The sequence below is a fragment of the Apis florea genome, unplaced genomic scaffold, assembly GCF_048593485.1.
Source record: "Apis florea isolate Af1SG1 unplaced genomic scaffold, ASM4859348v1 contig_3785_pilon, whole genome shotgun sequence".
Lineage (NCBI taxonomy): Eukaryota > Metazoa > Arthropoda > Insecta > Hymenoptera > Apidae > Apis > Apis florea.
Window position 1 is genome coordinate 592779 of NW_028256852.1, and position 19141 is coordinate 611919.

The window sequence follows — 19141 nt, forward strand, 5'->3', positions numbered from 1 at the left end:
AGCCAGCTCTTTATTAACAGACATCCAACCCCTCTGACCCCAGTGGCCGGCCAATTTTTCCATCTATTCATCCCCCGTTCCTATCGCCGGTATACATCCACCGTTTCAAGCAAAATACCACAACCAAGTCAGAATAGACAGGATCTGTGTTGCACAGACTGTGTCTTGCGCGATAACCGCTTTTTCTTTTCTCGATTAAATTTGATCATCTCGTGAGCAATATTTAAAAGAAAAAAAAAAAAAAATCCAATTTTCATAATCAAAGAAAGATGATAATATTTATATTTTTACTTTGAAATGATATATTTCTCTTGCATTTTGCATTTTTTTCTTTTATCCTTTCAATTAAAGAAAGCCTGGATCAAAAGAATAGGATGAAAATGTTTAATACGTAGTTTATACATTTATAAAAAACTCTTGACATGTAAAAATTTCTATAAAAGAATACGGATATTTAATTTTCACGACGAGAGGGGGAAAAAAAAACTTGTTTCCTAACACGCTGATTATTTTATCACGTCACTTCATTCGTATCTCGTCGCAAAACTCGAGCCGTGATAATTCTGAAGCCTTATAAATAAGTATGTAAATAAATAATGCCGTGCCACTATCATTGAATAATTTAACATTCCAAGGAACGGGAGTTGAATTTTAATGTTATTTACCACGAAATTGTCCAAGATCTCAGCTATCTCCGCCCGATTGAAAGCTTTTGCAATCGCAAAAGAGAAGCTTTGTCGAGTACGTTCTCAATGGAGTCTCACTGGTACTACAGGGGAGCTTAACACAGTGATATTTGTGGACACAGACATATTGAGAATCGGTGAAACTCGCGTACAGAGAACACGCTTGTTCGTTACACGCAACGGGTAATTCATCGAAGTCTGCCCGGGGCATTTCCCCGAGGATGTATCACGTCATTTGCTCGGTGGTTAAGCGAAAACCGTGTATTAGCCATCGGCAACTCGATAATCTCGCGCGAGCGTGTGTGTCCAACCAAGATTTATAAGGGTTTCCAATTGGTCGAGGCTCGATTTTTTTCCCCCCTTTTAAACAAACAAACGACTCGAGAAGCTTATTACATATTTATTTAACGTCAGTGAAGATCTAAATGATGATGTTTGCGAAGTCTTTTGTGGATATTTTCTTATATATATATATATAAATGATAAAAGGTTAAAAAATCAAATCACTTTAAGATTTTTCGTTTTCGATCATTTTATAAATAATTGAACAACGACATCCACCTTTATACCTCGAAACGATTAATAATTCAGTCATAAAAGTTTCATCGAAGATAAGAAGAATCTTATTTACCTGCAGCGAATGCAATGCAAAACGAGTATACATACACTCGTCCCAGTAAAACTGAATTTCATGTTTCGACGCATATCTAGACGCTGCAGTTCCCTCTCCACACGATCGTTCCACGATGATACACTGTATCTATCGTAACGGATATCCTGCACGATCGTATACATGCCTCTGTATAGTATATTTACACCGGAATCGATGAGAGTTACGAGTTAAACATCAGATGGAGAGAGGATGTAGTTGAGGGGGGGTGGGACGGTCTCAGGATTGACAGAATTAGGCTCGCTTCTCACGCAGCAACCCCCTCCGAAGCAACAGGACAATGTTAATGGGCCAGCGATCCGAGCAACGTCACATTGTTCCCCGCCAACCTGATCCAGAACGCGTCACGTCGACGGCGTTACTGTTACGTGACTGGCGTGTGTCGTTTCCCACATTCGAATGGAGTGGCGCCCCGGCACTATCAAAGCTGGATTAACGCTGGAAACTTTGATAGAATCGAGACGTTGGAATTTGCCATAAACGTTTCGCCAATCTTTTGCCCCAAAGTGGCGAGAGTTTATTGAAATATCCGAGATATTAGATCAATTTTGAGCTGAAAATCGACTTTTAGCGTCGATGAGCTTGACCTTTATATATCTCGAAGAGAATATCTCTTTTTTCGTGTCTGAATTTCTTTGTTTTAATTTTAATCAGACAATGCAAACAATTAACGTTCTGATGTTTACAGTGAGAAATATAATAATATTGAAATATATCGATGTAATTTCAAAAGAAAGTTTCTAAAATTATTTATTATTTTATTCATGGTAAAAAAAATATGGGCGGAGAAGGAAATTCTTCTCTGTATTTCCATTCCAGTAATCTTATTTAATCTGACATATATTCAACCTAGGATAGTTTAATTTATCCCAACGATATTAAATTGATTCTGTTCTGTTGGAATTTTAGAAAAAATTTGTCAACTTTATTGCAATATTAATTTATCTATCGCAATAAACTTACTTATAATGAAAATATTTTTGACGATATATACACGAAGATTTCGTAGCTCCCTACACATCAGTTTTTCCAGCTTTAGTTTTTATTTCAAAGATATCAGAGAAATTATCTTCAACCTCTTTTATATTTTAAAGTAACTTGTTTATATTTTTAGAGATGAATGCTCTGTGGTGGAACTGTGACAGATAGAAGGGAAGATAATGGAAAGTGTGCATAGTTCGAAGATATTTGATGTAATTTCGAAGTAGCGGAATAGGGATTCCGTTGCGGTAAATTGTGAACTTGTTCTCCGAAGACATTGAAGATCTCGTCGAGGGTAATTCTAAGCTCTTGTATCTTGATTCTCTTTAATCTGTCCTAAGCCGATACTCTTGTATACCAATCTTTTCCATTTACTTTTCCATTTCCTATAACAGATAGTTTGAACTCTTTGCTTCTTATTGAACTGTATTTCAATAGTATCTACTTTTTCAATCACTTTGAATCCTATAAATAATAGTTCTTCCCTTATTTAATCTTTGACAAAATTGCTTTTTGAACGATATACTGACGCATACTTCAACGCAAAAACAAGAAATATTACATTGATTACATTATCAGATATGATATTATTATTAATTACCTATACATTCGTGATATTTTATTTTTTTTTTTACTCGATTTACTGATAAAATTTGTGTAAAAAGATACAACAAGATAAGATGTACATTCATTGTTCGTATCCTTCTTTATATTATAAGCGATATATTAAATAAATTTTTCAAAATTAATATTTCAATTTCCTGCACAATTCCCTGTTCAAAAAATATTATACCCCGGAAAACAAATTACTACCTATGGAAGTGCATCACTTTGCCAAACCACACGGTGTTCACAAAGCGGTTAAATCAAACGCGACGAGGATCGAGGTAGCGTGCTCTCGAAAGCGAGCCGACTTTTTGCCACCTTTGGCATGGTTAACGAGGCTTGCATCTTCGCGCATTTCCATCGCTATGAGGCGCGTGCGCATACCGGGAGGTGGGTAAAAAGTGGGGGGCCAGATATTGCACGCAGAACCACGCAGACACGTTTTTCCTTCTGGACGTAATTACGAGCCGATTCCGTCTGGCGAAACACGCGTGCTGGAATGCCAGAGATTACGAGGAACTCGTGCTGTGACTGGTGAAAAACACCAGCCCGATTCCGTACGAATGGATTCCTCCCGAGGAACATGTTAATAGGAGGAGGAAGCTTTGTACGAGCTCCCCGATAGAGGAGGATCTTTATTCCCTTCAGGGTCTTTGATCGAATCAGTTCAGGATGGACGAACGAGCGAATTGGAGCGGGAAAGGATTTTCTTCCGTGGGAAGGATTTTATTTTTCTTTCGACTCTTGTCTTTCGAATCTTGGATCGTTTTATCGATTCGTCTTTTTTTTCTTTTTTTTTTTTTTTTAACAATTTTTCGCTCTTGGAAAATTATTCGTGAAACTATTGGTGATTATTCGTAACAAACAGGTTTATTAAATCTTTCAATTTTAATATAATTTTCTAATTTTTACGGCTATTGTGTAGATTAAAAAATTAGTTTAGATTAAGTTTAAATCAGATGACAGTTATGTAAATTTTTTCATTTGGATTTGGATCAAGTTAATTACTTTTTAATAAACGACGACCGTCGAGTAAAATTTTCGTAATGTTATAATTAGCATAATTATTTTGAAAATACTATCAAAAGTCATCGAATCAAAAGTCGAAAAAAAATATATTTTATTGGATTTTTAAATTAAACTTTTCCTGAGAAATATATATATATATATAATAAAAATTTATAATACATTTTCAGAATTGAAACTAGTTAAAAGTTAATCTAAATTATTATCGATTAATTATTTTTAAATTTAATAAATTTAATATGAAATATTCAATTATAATAAGAAATCATAATAATAGAAAATTTTAATATTCAAAAATTTCATTTACAATCTCTGGATAACACAGAGACCAAGTATCGATTCGTATTTTCTAATCTCTTGTGATCATTTCTCACGAGAAAGATAAACAACAGCTACATTTCTCCATAGGATATTAGATTGGCGAAAGAGCAAACATATCGAAATTTGCAGAGAATTATGTTTGTCCGGAAGGTATCGTTTCCAGCCGATTCCAAAATATTAACCCTGTCATTTCGAGTGCTTATCTATATTACAAATATAGATACCACTATAAAACTCGTCAAAAATATTTTCGATACACTTTAACGAAAAAATAAAGAATAAAAGAATAAAAAAAAAAAAAATTTTAATTTCATCGAGATTCTAAAGGAATCTGTTTAATAATTAATTTGAATTTTTAATCTCTCGTTTCGCGTACGATACGATAATTAACACGTATAAATCTTTCGACGTGCGCATCGAAAATGTATTAGAAATCGAGTAATCATGCGCACATATCCGACACGATACATTATTCATTGCGGTTGTTCTCTAGGCAGAAGTTTGATTATTCCAAACATCTGTCTTGTCAAGGTAATATCGAGTTGTGTAAACTTGGAACATAAATGTCTGCCGGAACACATCGAAATATTCAACTTTTCCAAGTTTCTAGCGCCGGAGGGGGGACTCTGCACGCGATGTATTCGCTCGCGCCGTTGTAAAGCCGTTGTTGCAGCCTCGTCGAACGAAATTAATGCGCTTCCTCCCTCGCCCGTGAATTTGATCTGGAACTTGATCTAAATTCGAACGATGTTTTTAAATTCATTTTCAAAAATGTTGGAGCGTATAATAATATTTCTCTTTTACGTAACGACGTAAAAAGATAGAAATGACGCACGATTGTGATTCATAGTTGAAAAAGCTGATTACTGATTTAACAATTTTTTTCTTCTAGTTGGTGTGCTTCGATAAGCGAATTCCAATGCATGATTTGATTATAATTAAATTATTCGAAACTTTTCTACGTTGAATAACGTTGAATTTCGAATAATAACTTATTTGCAATAGTTTAAATTTCATTTTATTTACTCAATTACTCGTTATTTCTCATTAAATTAAAATAAGGAAAACTTATATCTATTTTTTATTTTATGTATATTTACTATTACGTGATCTTTTATTATCAAATTCCTATTCTATTCTATATTATTTTATCGACAAGCTATAAAGATAAATTACTTCATTCTACAAGTTTATTCTTGCATCGACAATTCCCTTCAAATAATCAAAATACACGAAATTTCATGATCTATCATCTACCAATAATTAATAATATTTGAAATATAAAACGTAATAACTTTTTTCAAAGTTGAACCAAATAATTTTTGAATTTTTTTGAAAGAATGGCGATTGGTTCAAAATAAAATTATTTCCAACTTTTTTATCCGAGCCTATAAAAAAATTTAAAATATATCTTTTGTAGATCTAAATAAATTGTATACATTCATAAAATTTCGTCAAAATTAACGTTGTTATGAAATAATTAAAAATATTCGCAATTTTTCACTATATTTTCCCACTATGAGTGTAATAAATCTAAAAATTTTTACGTTTTTCGATGCCGATAATTTTTTATGCATCAACCTATAACCTATTTAAATGAAAGAAATGTTTAAAATTTTTTAATTAGTAAACTAATTTTCAAAAAAGTTAATCAAAGTTCATTCTTACAAAATTGAACATGATTGAACGAGTCCGTTTAAAATATACCGAAAATATGGATGTCACAGTGAATTGGTTTTAACAATAGCCTGGGCAGAGGAAGATATGCTGCAAAAGAAAGGATGACGATTATGGCTTAGCGCCGATGTAAGGGATTGGCCGAGAAGAGAAGGTTGAATTGGAGCTGATTGGACGTGCGACAAACATCCGGCCGCATTTCGCGTCCCATGGCCGAGAATGCGCTTCTCTCTTCTTAATGCAAGCTGTGTTCTACAAAGATCTTGCATATTTAAACGTGACATCGATCACTTTGGATTCGATTGGACAGAGAAATATAATTAAATTAGAGTGAACTAGCTATTATTATTACTATTAGATTATGGATTTCATCGTGGAAGATAAATATGAATATGTTTGTTTGTACAGAAATTGCAGAAAGTTGGAAAACAAATGAGAAGAGTGTTATTCTTTGATGATCCATAACATAAGTCATAGTTAAAATGAATCTATATTTCACTATAATTGTGTTATTTGACTCATCGGTCACTTTTGAGGAAATTGTATTTGCATCAGTTTCAAAATTAATACGCGCTATTCCATCGATATGTTTTATTGTCCGAGACATTTTTAATCTTTGAATTTTTTTTTTCCATTTATCGCCTAAATCAGCCCAAAGCGGAAGTTTCCAGAATTCATATCGACACACATGAAGATACCTCGTTACAAGATCTCTTTACCTTGCACAAAATGAAACTCATTCCTAAATCCATAGAAAACCACCATTGAAAACTTCTTTTTTGGATGATAAAAGTTCTCCAGAAGACAATCAATCTATTTTCCAAACATAACCCCGAGCAATACTCGTCATTGCGCATACAGTTTATTATTACACGTATATTTACATTAATATTACACCCTGGACACTCTTGTTACAATTGTTTTCTTTTAAGTTTCTGCTTAAAAGTGCGTGTATATAAAATAGAATAGATAAATAAAAAATAATAAAAGATTTTTCCTCTGGCTAATTTCGTTCTCGAGATCATTCGTTTATAAGTGAGATACTTCAAATAAAAATAAATAATAAAAGACAACATAAACTTTTCAAATTTTTTTTTTTTTTTTTTTTTACCAAAATTAACTCGTAATATATTCCCAGAAAAACGATCGATTTCATTTTGATCGAATTGTCGGGAAAAAAATAGCGAGTCGATTCGGTAACCTCGTTAAATATAAATACGAGAGGTTAACTCGAAATATCGGAATTGCGTTAATTGGCAGCCTATGCATGTAAGGTTTCGGCAATACCTAAGCCTGGCAAATCGGGGATTTCGAGCGAGCGTGATTTGGAATATTGCAAAGCTCAAGGGTGGGCGAGGGCTCGAAGGCAATACAGACAGATTCGTGGTTCTGGCCACGTCGATGCGAAATTACATGTCAATGTCCACGCGAGAGTATTAGGTTTCGTGATTGACGATGGTTTACTCCGAACCTACAATTGCTTGCAGAACGGTCATAGGTTATCTATTAAGATTGATCCGTGTCGAGGTAAAGCGCTATATCAATTAACCGAAAAGCTGTTCACCCATCTGTCCAGGATCTAGGAAGCCCAAGCCCTTCTGATCCTGATCTCCAAGGGTATCGATTACTCGATTAAATTAATAAATTAAGTGCAACGATTGAATTCTTACCTTCCTTTCAGATTGTAACTTTTTTTTTTTTTTTTTTCTTTTGAATTTGTCGGACAACTCAATTGATAGATGTATAATTCTTTATGATTCATAAATTTGTATAAATTATATTCTATATATAGCAATCCGTTTCATTCCATTTGAGAGGAATAAATTTTCAAATTCGAAGAGAAATGCAAATAAAGTGAAATAATAAAAGCAATTTAAATAATATTAATTCTCGTCTTAGAAAACATCCATTAAGAATATAACGATTGAAAAATTCCAACGATGTCAATAATCAAGATGTTATAAAATGTATCGATTCTTTCGAAAAAACTGGCGCCACATTGCCGCGCGATTAAGACGCAGGACCCCGAGGAAACCGAGCAACTGCCGGCAACACAATTTGGCGTTACGTAATTACGCCCCCGCGCCGAAATATAACGCCGAATTTCCAGAATGCTCTCGCTTTCGCACACACACACACACACACACACACGCCGCCTTCGGGTTATCCGAGCCCAGATTGGGTCCATATCGAGCGTTTGGCCCGTGGGGTTATTCGTCTTCCCGAATTAACCCTGCAACTAGTCAGACGAGTCCAAGAACTGCGAGAGGCGATCGTTGCCAAGATTGAGGAAAATTGAGGATGAACGGGTCGAGGATTTTGGGAAACGGAAGACTCGTAATGGGGGTGATTGAAAGGCAGATTTTGGAAAGATATTTTGGAGGGATGATTTTTTAAATTTTTGTTCTAGAATTGACAGTTGAATATAGAGATTCATTGGATAATACGTGTGTACTCTTTTAGAAGAGTAGAGATTTTACTTGGCAATTCGTCGTCAAATCACGAAACCAGAAGTTAAATATTTCACTCTCACTTCGAACTTAAATTAAATAAAAACTCGTTTAAATGTGAATCGATTAAATGGCTTGTAATATAAATTTGGGCTAAAGTTTTTCTTAATCTAATTTAAACTGTTTCAAAGAAACGTCCTTGTTGCTAACTTTTCAACGAATACCAATAAAATCTTTACAACACGACTCGAGGTAATGATATTGATAACGCGGTTAAAAAATTGATCCTGATATTCTTACGTTTAATTAAAACGTGATATCGGCTGCGTTTCGTTTCATTTTTTAAATCTATCGATCAGAAGCAAGAATGTACATGCGGCGATAGTTTTAAATTTAATTCGAAATTATTTCTTATTAAGATAACAAGCACGCAACGACTTCAAAGAGTGGCAATCGGCCGATCGCCACCCAAGATTTTCGATTTCGTGTCATAAATCGTTCCCGGACATTTAGAGTCTTTGTCACCGTTTCTCGTGCATAGCGCGTAATAATAACTCGTTTCGTGCGTGGCAAATATTATTTATCGTTTGTGGTCGGAAGAAAATTTTATTGCCGAATCAAGCAAACTTGTTATTCATCGTACTTCGTGTCTAAAATCTTTTCTCGAGTTTATAAAATTCGTCTCTTTTCGATATAAAATTAATCCTATTTCAAAATTGATATTTTTTTCCCTTTAAAAATACGTATTTTGAATTTAACGTTAAAATTTAATGGAGATAATTCATTTTTAAAATTGTATCGCAATTATATTAAAGCTTATATAAATTTGACGTTCGGTTTATATAATATTAATCGGACAAATCGAGATGGTGATTTTAATGAAATTATTTCTTTTGATATGTGAACAGTAATAATCTATTATCAATTCGATGTTACGTCTTTTTCCCCGTGAAATTGTGAGAGTTTGATTACTGGATCACTAGATTTTGATATTATTAATTTATTAATGCAGAAATATTTTTTAAAATTTCCAATAATTCTGTGATTTGTTGAATCAACCGAAACTAACGTTTTTTTTTTAATTTTCTCAAAAATTTCATATCCCCTCCCCGTTTCCTTAATAATAATTTTCTCATCAAATTCGTAGAATTAAAAGTTGTTTAACCGAAAAATATTTATTACACGATTAATTCATTTTTTATTACGAAAAAAAAAAAATATTTAAAACTTATCGACTTATTTAAAAAAAAAAAAAAAAAAGAAAAAATTCCCTCGTATTAATAAATTTTTCGAGAGATTTAATTACTACCGGTCATACCGATGTTTTTCCAGTTCAGAAATGAATTTCAATTCATCGAACTACCTTTCAATACCTTTTAATACACGTGAATGAGCATATATCGGAAAAATTTTATTTTAAGTCGTGCATTTTATTAAATAATAATATTTGAAGTGAAGAATATATTCCCCGGCATTTTTTTTAATTTAGCTGGACAAAAAAAAACTGGATAAAAACAACAAAGGGAATTTTCCCATAATTAACAATATCCGATAAAAAGAAGAATCAATCTAAAGAAGAAGAAGAAGAAGAAAAAAAGAATTGTTGATAATAATCAACTCGGTAATTCATTACCGACTACCAGCCCTAATAAATCATACTCCGTTTCTAAAATCTCGTTAAAACTCGCCCCAAACATATTATATCTATGGTCCGGTAACACGAAACGATACGATGATATGGCATAAAAATATATATATATATATATATAGGTGCATGGAATGCAATCATATTTTTATTCAAACAATTCGTACAAAATTCAAGAATAAAAAAGAAATTTTTCCAAATTTAATTTTCCTAATTAACCTTCGAAGCATATCTCTATAAAAATCTCGACAAACTCGCTCCATTTCCACGTAAAAAAATGGAGACATCTCTGCATCAAGAGAGAAAAGAAAACAAACAACGTCCGTCAGAATTCGTTCCACTCACCTGGACAGCGGGCTGCTGATGATATAATGCGTGTAATAAAATATACTGGCGACGGAGACGAGGAGTAGCGCCGCGACGCATCGTTTCACCGTGGCCTGCTTGACGACGCAGCGGGGACCGACGGCGCTTAGTAAAGGAACGCCAGCCTCGACCGCGGAAATCTTCATCACCATCGTCTCATTCGACGAGGCGCCGTCTCTGCCGTTGTCTCTCTCTCTCAGATTATCCCCTCTCCTCCTCCTCCTCCTCCTCCCCGCGAAACGAATCACCTGGAATAACGCCGCGACAATCGTCCCTCGCTTCCGGAACAACGATACCCTCCTCTCTTCTTGCCGCCTCGCCGCCGGGCATCGACGCTGCTCATACTCGTCCACCCTCTTCCCCCTTAATATCGAGAGGATATCGAGATTCTCAACCTCGATCGAAAGATCCTCCCGTCTGAGGATCAACAGCGAGCCAATCTAATCTGCTCGAATCTGCTCGAAATCTCGAAGGGGGATCGAGTGAGTATTCTTTCTCAAACAATTAATCAGGGAATTAATCGAAAATTTCCTTCGATACTTTTCTATTAGAAGAGAGACAGAGAGGGGGGGGGAGGGGAGCGAAAGAGAGAGAGAGAGAGAGAGAAGGGGAGAGAATCGATCCCAGTCTTGGTAGAATCTTGATACGAATAAAAATCCTCGAATTTTCTCTTCAGGGGATGATTGCTCGGCTCAGATCGGGTCCTGGATCGAATCCGGCCCGTCCTTTCGAAAGCATCGATGACAACTTGGAATTAAGATCGCCACTTGTTGCGTTTCCACGACGGCAGCACGATCACCATTTTGCACGGGGTCGCGCCCTCCACCGCGATCCGATTTTTAACCCATTTGGCCCCCCGACGTCCTCCCCCTCGATGGATTCACTCGCTCTCCTTTCGTTTCTCAGCGATCTGGATCCTCGACATTCTCCCCTCCTTTAATCGGTAAACACGGACGAATCTTTTCCTCGGTTGTTGTTCGGGACCATATCGTGTGGAGAAAGAGAAATATAATCTCCAAGGAGACGAATTTTTCGGAAACTCGAGGCCGGGTTAGCCGATTTTACGGCGCACCAACTGACTGGCTCAAGATATACCCGGTGTGCTTGCCTCCTAGACGACCGAGTAAACCCGGTTCACTCGTAAATTTCGCCTCCTCCTCCTCTTCTTCGTCCTTGTCTAGCTTTTCTCCACGATGTTCTCAACGTGTTTCGTCGTTTCCTTTTCTTCTCTTCTTCGGCTCCTCCTCCTCCACTCTCTCTACCTGTCAATTAGGGACGATGGAAAGCTACGATGCTTCCCGGCCGGAACGATTTTCGAACGTTTACCCTATCGCCTTTATCGATCTCGTGCAGCGTCGTTGGCTCCCCTTGTTTCACGAGTCTGCAACAGTCAACAGTGGAATGTCCATTGAACGACCAATGAAGAACAAACGGGACGATTTTGTTTCTTGCTTAGGGGGGGGGGGGAGGGGGGGGAGGATCGATCGAGAGTTTCGCGAAAGAAGTTTCGAGAGGAAGATAAAGGTAAGGGAGAAGTATTTTCGAAGTAAAATGGAAAATTGATTATGAATGAATATTATGAATATTTTTTTCAAACGAATAGTTACTTTGAATATACATGAAATGTATAAATTTATATTATATATCGTACACTTTCGATTTAAAAAGAAAAGTGATCCTAGTAAAACTAAAACGTTCCATTATGATCATTTCCTTCGTTCAACTATGAGTTTTAAGAATCTCATAAAAAAAGAATTCCAATAACTTGCGTGAGATATATATATATATATGTGTGTGTGTGTATGTCAGCGTTTAGCGACTCGTTTCAAGAGTCTAGTCGATAATAAACCAGCTGAAATAAGATGCAAAAATCGTACGTATATATATATATATAATCAAACGATCGTTCGGTTAATGGTAGGCCCGAGAGTTGCTATCAGGAAACGATTAAACAACGGGGAAGAATGATTCACGACGCTTGACAATTCCAATTAATCGATCGTGTTTCCGTGGAATAGCGTTGCAATTTCAACCATCATCCTCTTTAATTTTTTCCCGTCGTTCGTACATCGGTCGCAGAAAGGAATCCATTAATCAACCATCCCCAGAGAGATCTTTGTCCTCCTCTATCTATCCGCATCGTTTCAAAGAGTATATTCCCTTCAAAAAAGAAAAAGAAGAAGAAGGAGGAGGAAACAAGGAAAGAAAGGGGGGAAAAAAGAAAGAAGGAGCGAAGAAATAAATTGAAAATGATCCGGAGAAAGATGGAAGAGTGACGGGAATAGAGAAAGTGGAGGGAAGGGGATCAAGATTTTCTTTTCGAGAAGAATTCTTCCTCCTTGGAATTCGTCGTTGAACATGACTTAACATTTTTTTTTTCTTCTCACAACTCAGGAAGAATATAAAACTGACGCTTCTTACGAGACAAGACACGGAAGAAATCTTGTTGTTGGGAGTCTTGAGAAACGAACGGGAGATTTAATTATGCGATCTTGATGGGTGATGGTTGTTTGAAGAAGAGTTAAGATGTTAAGGAAAAAGACATCTGCTATTTATGAAAATTTTTCTGCGATTTTCTATTTTTAGAAATTTCTTCTTATTTCCGTTCCATTGCTAATTTTTTTTAAAAATTAAATCTACGTACAAAAAAATTGCTTCCTCTTTTTTAACAATAAGTGTTAAAACCTCGTCATTGTATCCCAGGAAGAAAATTCATACGACGATGGATCGTTTCCTGATTTTGAATATATTATACGTAATAAACAACAATTGTCAAAATTCTAAATATTTCCAGAACCATCTGAACGTTCATCAACTCTATTCAAAAGATTACTTCGTCAACCTTTATCGATGCATTAAGCAGGGAAAAGTTCAGCGGAACAACGATTCATTTCCAAAAAAAAAAAAAAGAAAAAAAACATATCTATTTTTTCGACTCGAAACGGATCGACGAGAGCTGGCTCTCGATGGAAAAAGTTCGCTCCATCCAACCGGCTTCCGCCAAAAAGACAGAGAAAGAGAAGAAACGAGCGAATCAGCGGCGAGGATAGAGAGAGAGGCCAAAGTGCGCAGAATGCATTTGCCAGATTAAAACGCCATTGGAGTGCATCGAGGCGCCTGTAAATATGCTTGTGGAAGGCCCCTCACCCTCCGATGAAATTGGATCTGCGCGATTCCAGAGCCAGACAAACGAACGTTCTCGCCTCTCGCCTACCCTTTCGGCCGAGCCTCCACGCCGGAAGAAAGATGGCTCCATTCGGAGGAATAATCAGGGGGAGCTCGCGTAATCATTTCGCGGCGATCTAACCCACTCGGATCCGCCCTTTAAATCCGCGCACGTGATGCATCCGACTAACGACCCACTCGGCGAGCCAAAACGTGTCTCTTGAATTAAGCACCGCTCGGCCTCGTACGTTTCGAGGGGTATACGGGATTACCCGCGACACGATGAATAATTCAGGTAACGAAATATATTATTTATCGGAATTTTTATTATGCCTCGATGAAATTTTTCCTTCGTCTTCTTTAAAGATTTCACAGGAAAGAATCGGGCCAGGCTTGGAGATGACGAGCGAGGTTTCGTTTAGAGCAGGCATGTCAAATTACAAGAAGAAAAATATGGAAGGAAATTTTTTCTTTTTTTTTCGAGCTGTAGTTATTTCTAAAATTGCTCGCACACGTTTGTCCGTTGCAATCTTGATCTTTTCTTGTTAGTTTTATTATTTTTTGAAAATGAACATGGATAAAGTATGTTTAATTGTTAATAACATATTGGGAAATCTTTGCATATACTTATAATTTGATTAAAGAATGACAATGCCTGAAAAAATTATTTACTTTCGTTTAACGATATATAATTCTTGACCGGGATCAATCTTACGAATTTATAAAATATAAATTTTATAATTGATTAGAAAATATATGGTTTTTGTATTCTGGTCGCAATCGTTGTTTCGACGAAAAGGGGGATCTTTTTTTTCCTGGAACAGATTCCACGAGGAAACAGTATTTCCGAACGATTTCCCACTGTCACCGTTATTTCTCACCGTGCGGCCGGCCACCTCTTCCCGTTCCTTTCGACGCGAAACAAAGAGCTCTGAAATCAACACCTCCCCAGAGGACATCCCTTTAGAAATTTCTCCACAACTATTTCTTGCGCAAGGACACCATTTGTTAAATTTATCTACTGATAAAATAATAATTGGATCCTTGTAAATATAACAAACATGTTACATAACGATATTGTATTGCAACAATATAACAATGTCGCAATTGTAACGTCGTAATTAACGAGAAGATGTTAAGCGAACGTGTTGATTTAAATTCTTTTATGTTGATTTCTATTAAAAATTGAAATTTTCTTCTGCTCCTATTTGAATTTCTCGGTATAAAAAAACAAATCTGAATCCATATTTTTATATTTAGACTTTGCTTTTGAATTTAAATTAATTAATTGTAATTACAAACACGCATAATATATACCGATCCACGAAATACGATTACAAACGATAAACAAAATAAAACAATGAAAATCTTCGAAACTGCTCACTATTTTTTTTCATTCTTTTCCCCCTCCACAAAAAAAAAATACTTTACTTAAACTCAAACTTTCAAAAATTCAAACAATCCTATTAATTCTTAAAATCGAAACAAGAAATAACTTGCGTTATTCACGAATCATCGATCGACACGTTGAAACGTGTCGAGCAAGGGATGATCCCCGGATAAATATAAATCCTTGGTTCAGGTGTATCCAGCAGCGGAAAGGAGGGAAAATGGCGCCCATTTCGACGTGCAATTCGTTTGCAGCACACGCGATAGACGCGTGAAATTAAATCCGCCGTTTCTGTTATATACGTTCCGCCCCCTTCCTCCCTCCCTCCCCCCCGCCTGTTATAATATAACACAGTCCCGACACGTCCGACGAGCGGATTGGTTTACGCGCACGTACGGAAACTGCAAAAATGCCGGGATCGGCAAGTCTCGAGGAGCAAATATTTCTTCGAAATGCTTGTAGGTAAACGGAGGTATTGAAATTTAATTGGAGGCGAGATTGCGAGGAAAAAAGAGACACCGTTTCTAGAGGTGTTGTATTGGGTTTGGATGGATTTTTGGTGTAGCTCGGTGTAATTCGTCGTCGCATTAGGCGAAATGGCGAACTTTTGAAGAGACGAAATTGTACGCGAATTAAAATTTATATTTAATCTCATTCTGACGTATGAGAATCTATGATCTAAGAAATGAATAGGCAAGAAAATATATCGCATTTTTTAAGCAAAGTAAAGTAACTTCGACAGATATGCCAATTGTAACGAAAAATGAGTTTCTTTTTTCTTTTTTTTTTTTAACACTTATTCTCCCACACGTATTCTTAACTTTGGAAGACAACAACATGGAAAAAAAATAACGTCAAACTTTCTCAATTAATAGAAAATAATAACATCAACCCTATCAAAAATAATAACAGCTCCTAAAAATTCGTGACACCTACCTTGTTGATAAAAGCAACACCTCTTCGCTACGTGCTTCCAAAATAACCAATTGCGAGCAACCACTTGAAACATTCAACACTTTTGTATCCTCCACTTCTCCATCGAACATCCATCACCCACTCTTCAAGATGCACAGGGTGTAAAGGTATCTTGCAAGAAACCGACGAAAGATGGAATAAGAGATGACGGCGTCGTCTTGACGCGAAATTGACCCGGCTCTTTTCCACTTAACAAACTTTTACCTTCGATAATTCACCAAACTCACCCCTCCACCCCCCCGGAGTCGAGTCTGGAACGTTCGTGTTCAGAGAGAGGATCGAAAGAGTATCGCGATAATTGCCCGCTTCGAAACGGCTATAACTCACGCGTTGGCCATGGACCCATAGAATTTCAAAGGAGAGTTTAATGGCGAAAGTTCTCTCGTGATTGCGATAGCCCGTTAAACGTGGCTGTCGAATCGTGGCGGTGGGGGGGAGGGGGAAAAAAAAAATTAATTTGAAATCGGATCTCAAAGCTCGCGAATCACGGAGACGTCACGTCTCGCGTTAATCGATGATATTTCAAGGCTGATAATCGTGCTCAGGGCTCGTGATAATGACACGATGAGATTCTTTCGACGCGTTCAATTTCATCGTTATGAAAAAAGATATCTCTCTCTCTCTCTTTTTTTTGCGAACGAATCGTTTGTTCTCGGTCGAGTGGAAAGATAATCGATTAATAGGACGATGAAATCGTTTAAAAATCGGCGAAAAATAGTTAGGAAAGGGAAAGAAGGTGGGTCGAGGTTTTGCTCTGTTAAATTAAAATTATATTTGCTATATTGAATGATAATTATTTATTATTTGGAATAAAGAGGTGTGCTCACCGATATCGGTGATTTTTGAATATGTCGTTCGAAATCGATTTCTTTTCCTTGCAAAAAAAGAATTGCTATTACACCAAAGAATTTTTCTCGCATATTGTGTAAACGATCATTTATCATCTCAATCTAATGTTCAATTAAAACATATAACTGATGAATTAGTAAAAAAAAAAAAAAATCCAATATTTACAGGAATCTGGTAAATCTACGCGGTCAGTGTACATGAAATTCTATTTTTTGCAAATATTTCGAAAAATCAAAACGAGCGACATTAAAATGCAAAGGAGAAAGTTCAAAAGTTCTTGCCTTCTACGACATATTATTAAAATTATCAAAGCCGGCGAGAATCTATCGTCCATTCCGAATAATTAATGATAATAAACTTGTATGAATCACATGATATATTATAATATCAGAGATTATATAAATTAATTCGATGTCATTTTGGAAAGAATAAAAAATTTGATTTACAAATCACGATTTGATACTTAGATAGATACGAATAGATTAAACGTGATGATTGATTAAAGATCGAACGAAGAGAATGAGAACGGATGTTTAATCTGAGATGTAATCATTCCCAGAACATGCGTAAGAGAATCGTATAAAAAAATAATTAATCGTTCCAACTTCGAAGAATAGTATTATTATAAGTATTGGAACGAGTTGTAGCAAGTTTAAACTTGATATTAATATTCAATTTCTAATTATAAGTGTATCTCATCATTTGGTAGATTTGTTAATTTTACCATATTGTATATGGTATGTAAAATTCACGTAATTTAAGAGTATGTGAATATTTAAAATGAAAAAAAAAAAAAAAGAAAAATTAATTTGAAATTACAATAATTTTAGAAATTATTATATATATTTCATGTTCGCCAACTTAATAAAATCACGAATTCAGTGTTTGTCGGATGCTTATTCCAATTTATGCATATATCAACGAGTAGATATTAAAGCTGACAAAGCTACGACTTTTTGTGTGCTGATGCAAGAAGAGAATTTCGCAAATTCTCATGCGTCTAAATAATCATTGGACTTTGAAATTGCAAATTAATATCCAGCGTTTCCTTTTCCGAAATAAAGAAGCAATTCTACTTTTAGACGAAATTTAATCGCAAAATAAAATCCTCCACATTGAAATTTCACGAAATTTATTTAGCGTGCGAGTGCCTAAAGTGATTGAACGAAACAAGTTTTTAATTTAAAATTTGAGGAGAAAAATATATACGCGATATTCTTTTGCAAAAATCGAGTATAAAGTTGATAGAGTAGATAGTATTTGAGAACTGAAAATTATTATTAATTTTTCGTTTTGTCACTTCAGTTTGAATAAAACAATCATGGATTCAATTATTTTGTTTGTTGATTACTTTTTTTTTTTCTTTAATATTTTTGATGAAATATAATACAATTTTATGATTATACCGTTGAAAAAAATATATTATGATTATTTATGAGAATAAATCTTCTTTGTAATTGCATTTAAGTTTCCTTTCTACCTAATTTAATCACTTTTCTGTAATCTGATATTGAAATGAAGTTATTATTATGGAACGTTTAAATCTATGTAGAAAGGATTAATTATTTCAACTTTTGAAAATTACAGTACAGATTGTTCTGACTCTGTTTATTCATCATATTTCTATAATAATATAATTTTCCAATATGGAATAATCAACTCAGCACGAAATTTCAAAAATATTAAGAAAAAAATAATACAAGTTCAATTATAATTATCATTTGTGCGGCTGATTGGATGAAAATCACAGGATCCCTATTAATCGAGCCCTGTGTATTTATAGAATTCTGATTTATTTTAATTACATTTTATCAACGAATTACTGTAACTGTAATTAAACGTTACACACAAGAAAATTTACACGATAAACAGAGAAATGAATTATCTAACAATTAATCAAATTTATTCAAATTAAACTATCTTAAAAAAAATCTTAATCTCCATAAATGTAATTAAAGAAATTATAAAAATATTCGTATACATTACACAAAATTTCTCTATCCAATAAAAAAAAAAAAATCATCTCTTCATTTCTAAATATCCATGATGAAACATTTATTATTCTAAATATATTTTATATTTCGAACATTTTTGGGTGCAAAAATTTCCCAACTTATCAATAACGATAAAAAAAAAAAAAAGAAAGAAAGTAGCACGTTAACAATAAAAGAGTCCGGTCGAAACGAACACAGGGAACCGAAGTTTTTTAATAAACCCGCGGACAGGCAGTGCGTTCATTATCCTCGTTTATCGCATCGGCCGCATCCCTGCGTTTACATCGCAATTTCGGAACTGGTTCGCATTTGCGGTCGGCCGGAATTTCATCGCCATATT

The 19141-nt window shown here is 35.1% G+C and overlaps 1 protein-coding gene across 2 annotated transcripts in view; it reads right to left on the reverse strand.

Annotated features, from left to right (window-relative positions):
- Positions 1-19141, reverse strand: part of sfl (N-deacetylase and N-sulfotransferase sfl) — a 160187-nt gene that overhangs the window by 84360 nt on the left and 56686 nt on the right. The window contains exons 1-2 of one of the 2 annotated variants that reach the window (XM_086915489.1): positions 15920-16014; positions 10408-11809 (exon numbers count right to left, since the gene is read on the reverse strand). In XM_086915489.1, coding sequence (XP_086771615.1) covers positions 10408-10580 — 173 coding nt within the window. In that variant the 5' untranslated portion in view covers positions 10581-11809; positions 15920-16014. Of the gene's footprint in view, positions 1-10407; positions 11810-15919; positions 16015-19141 lie in introns of those variants that run through there. The other variant, XM_086915488.1, reaches the window with a different exon arrangement.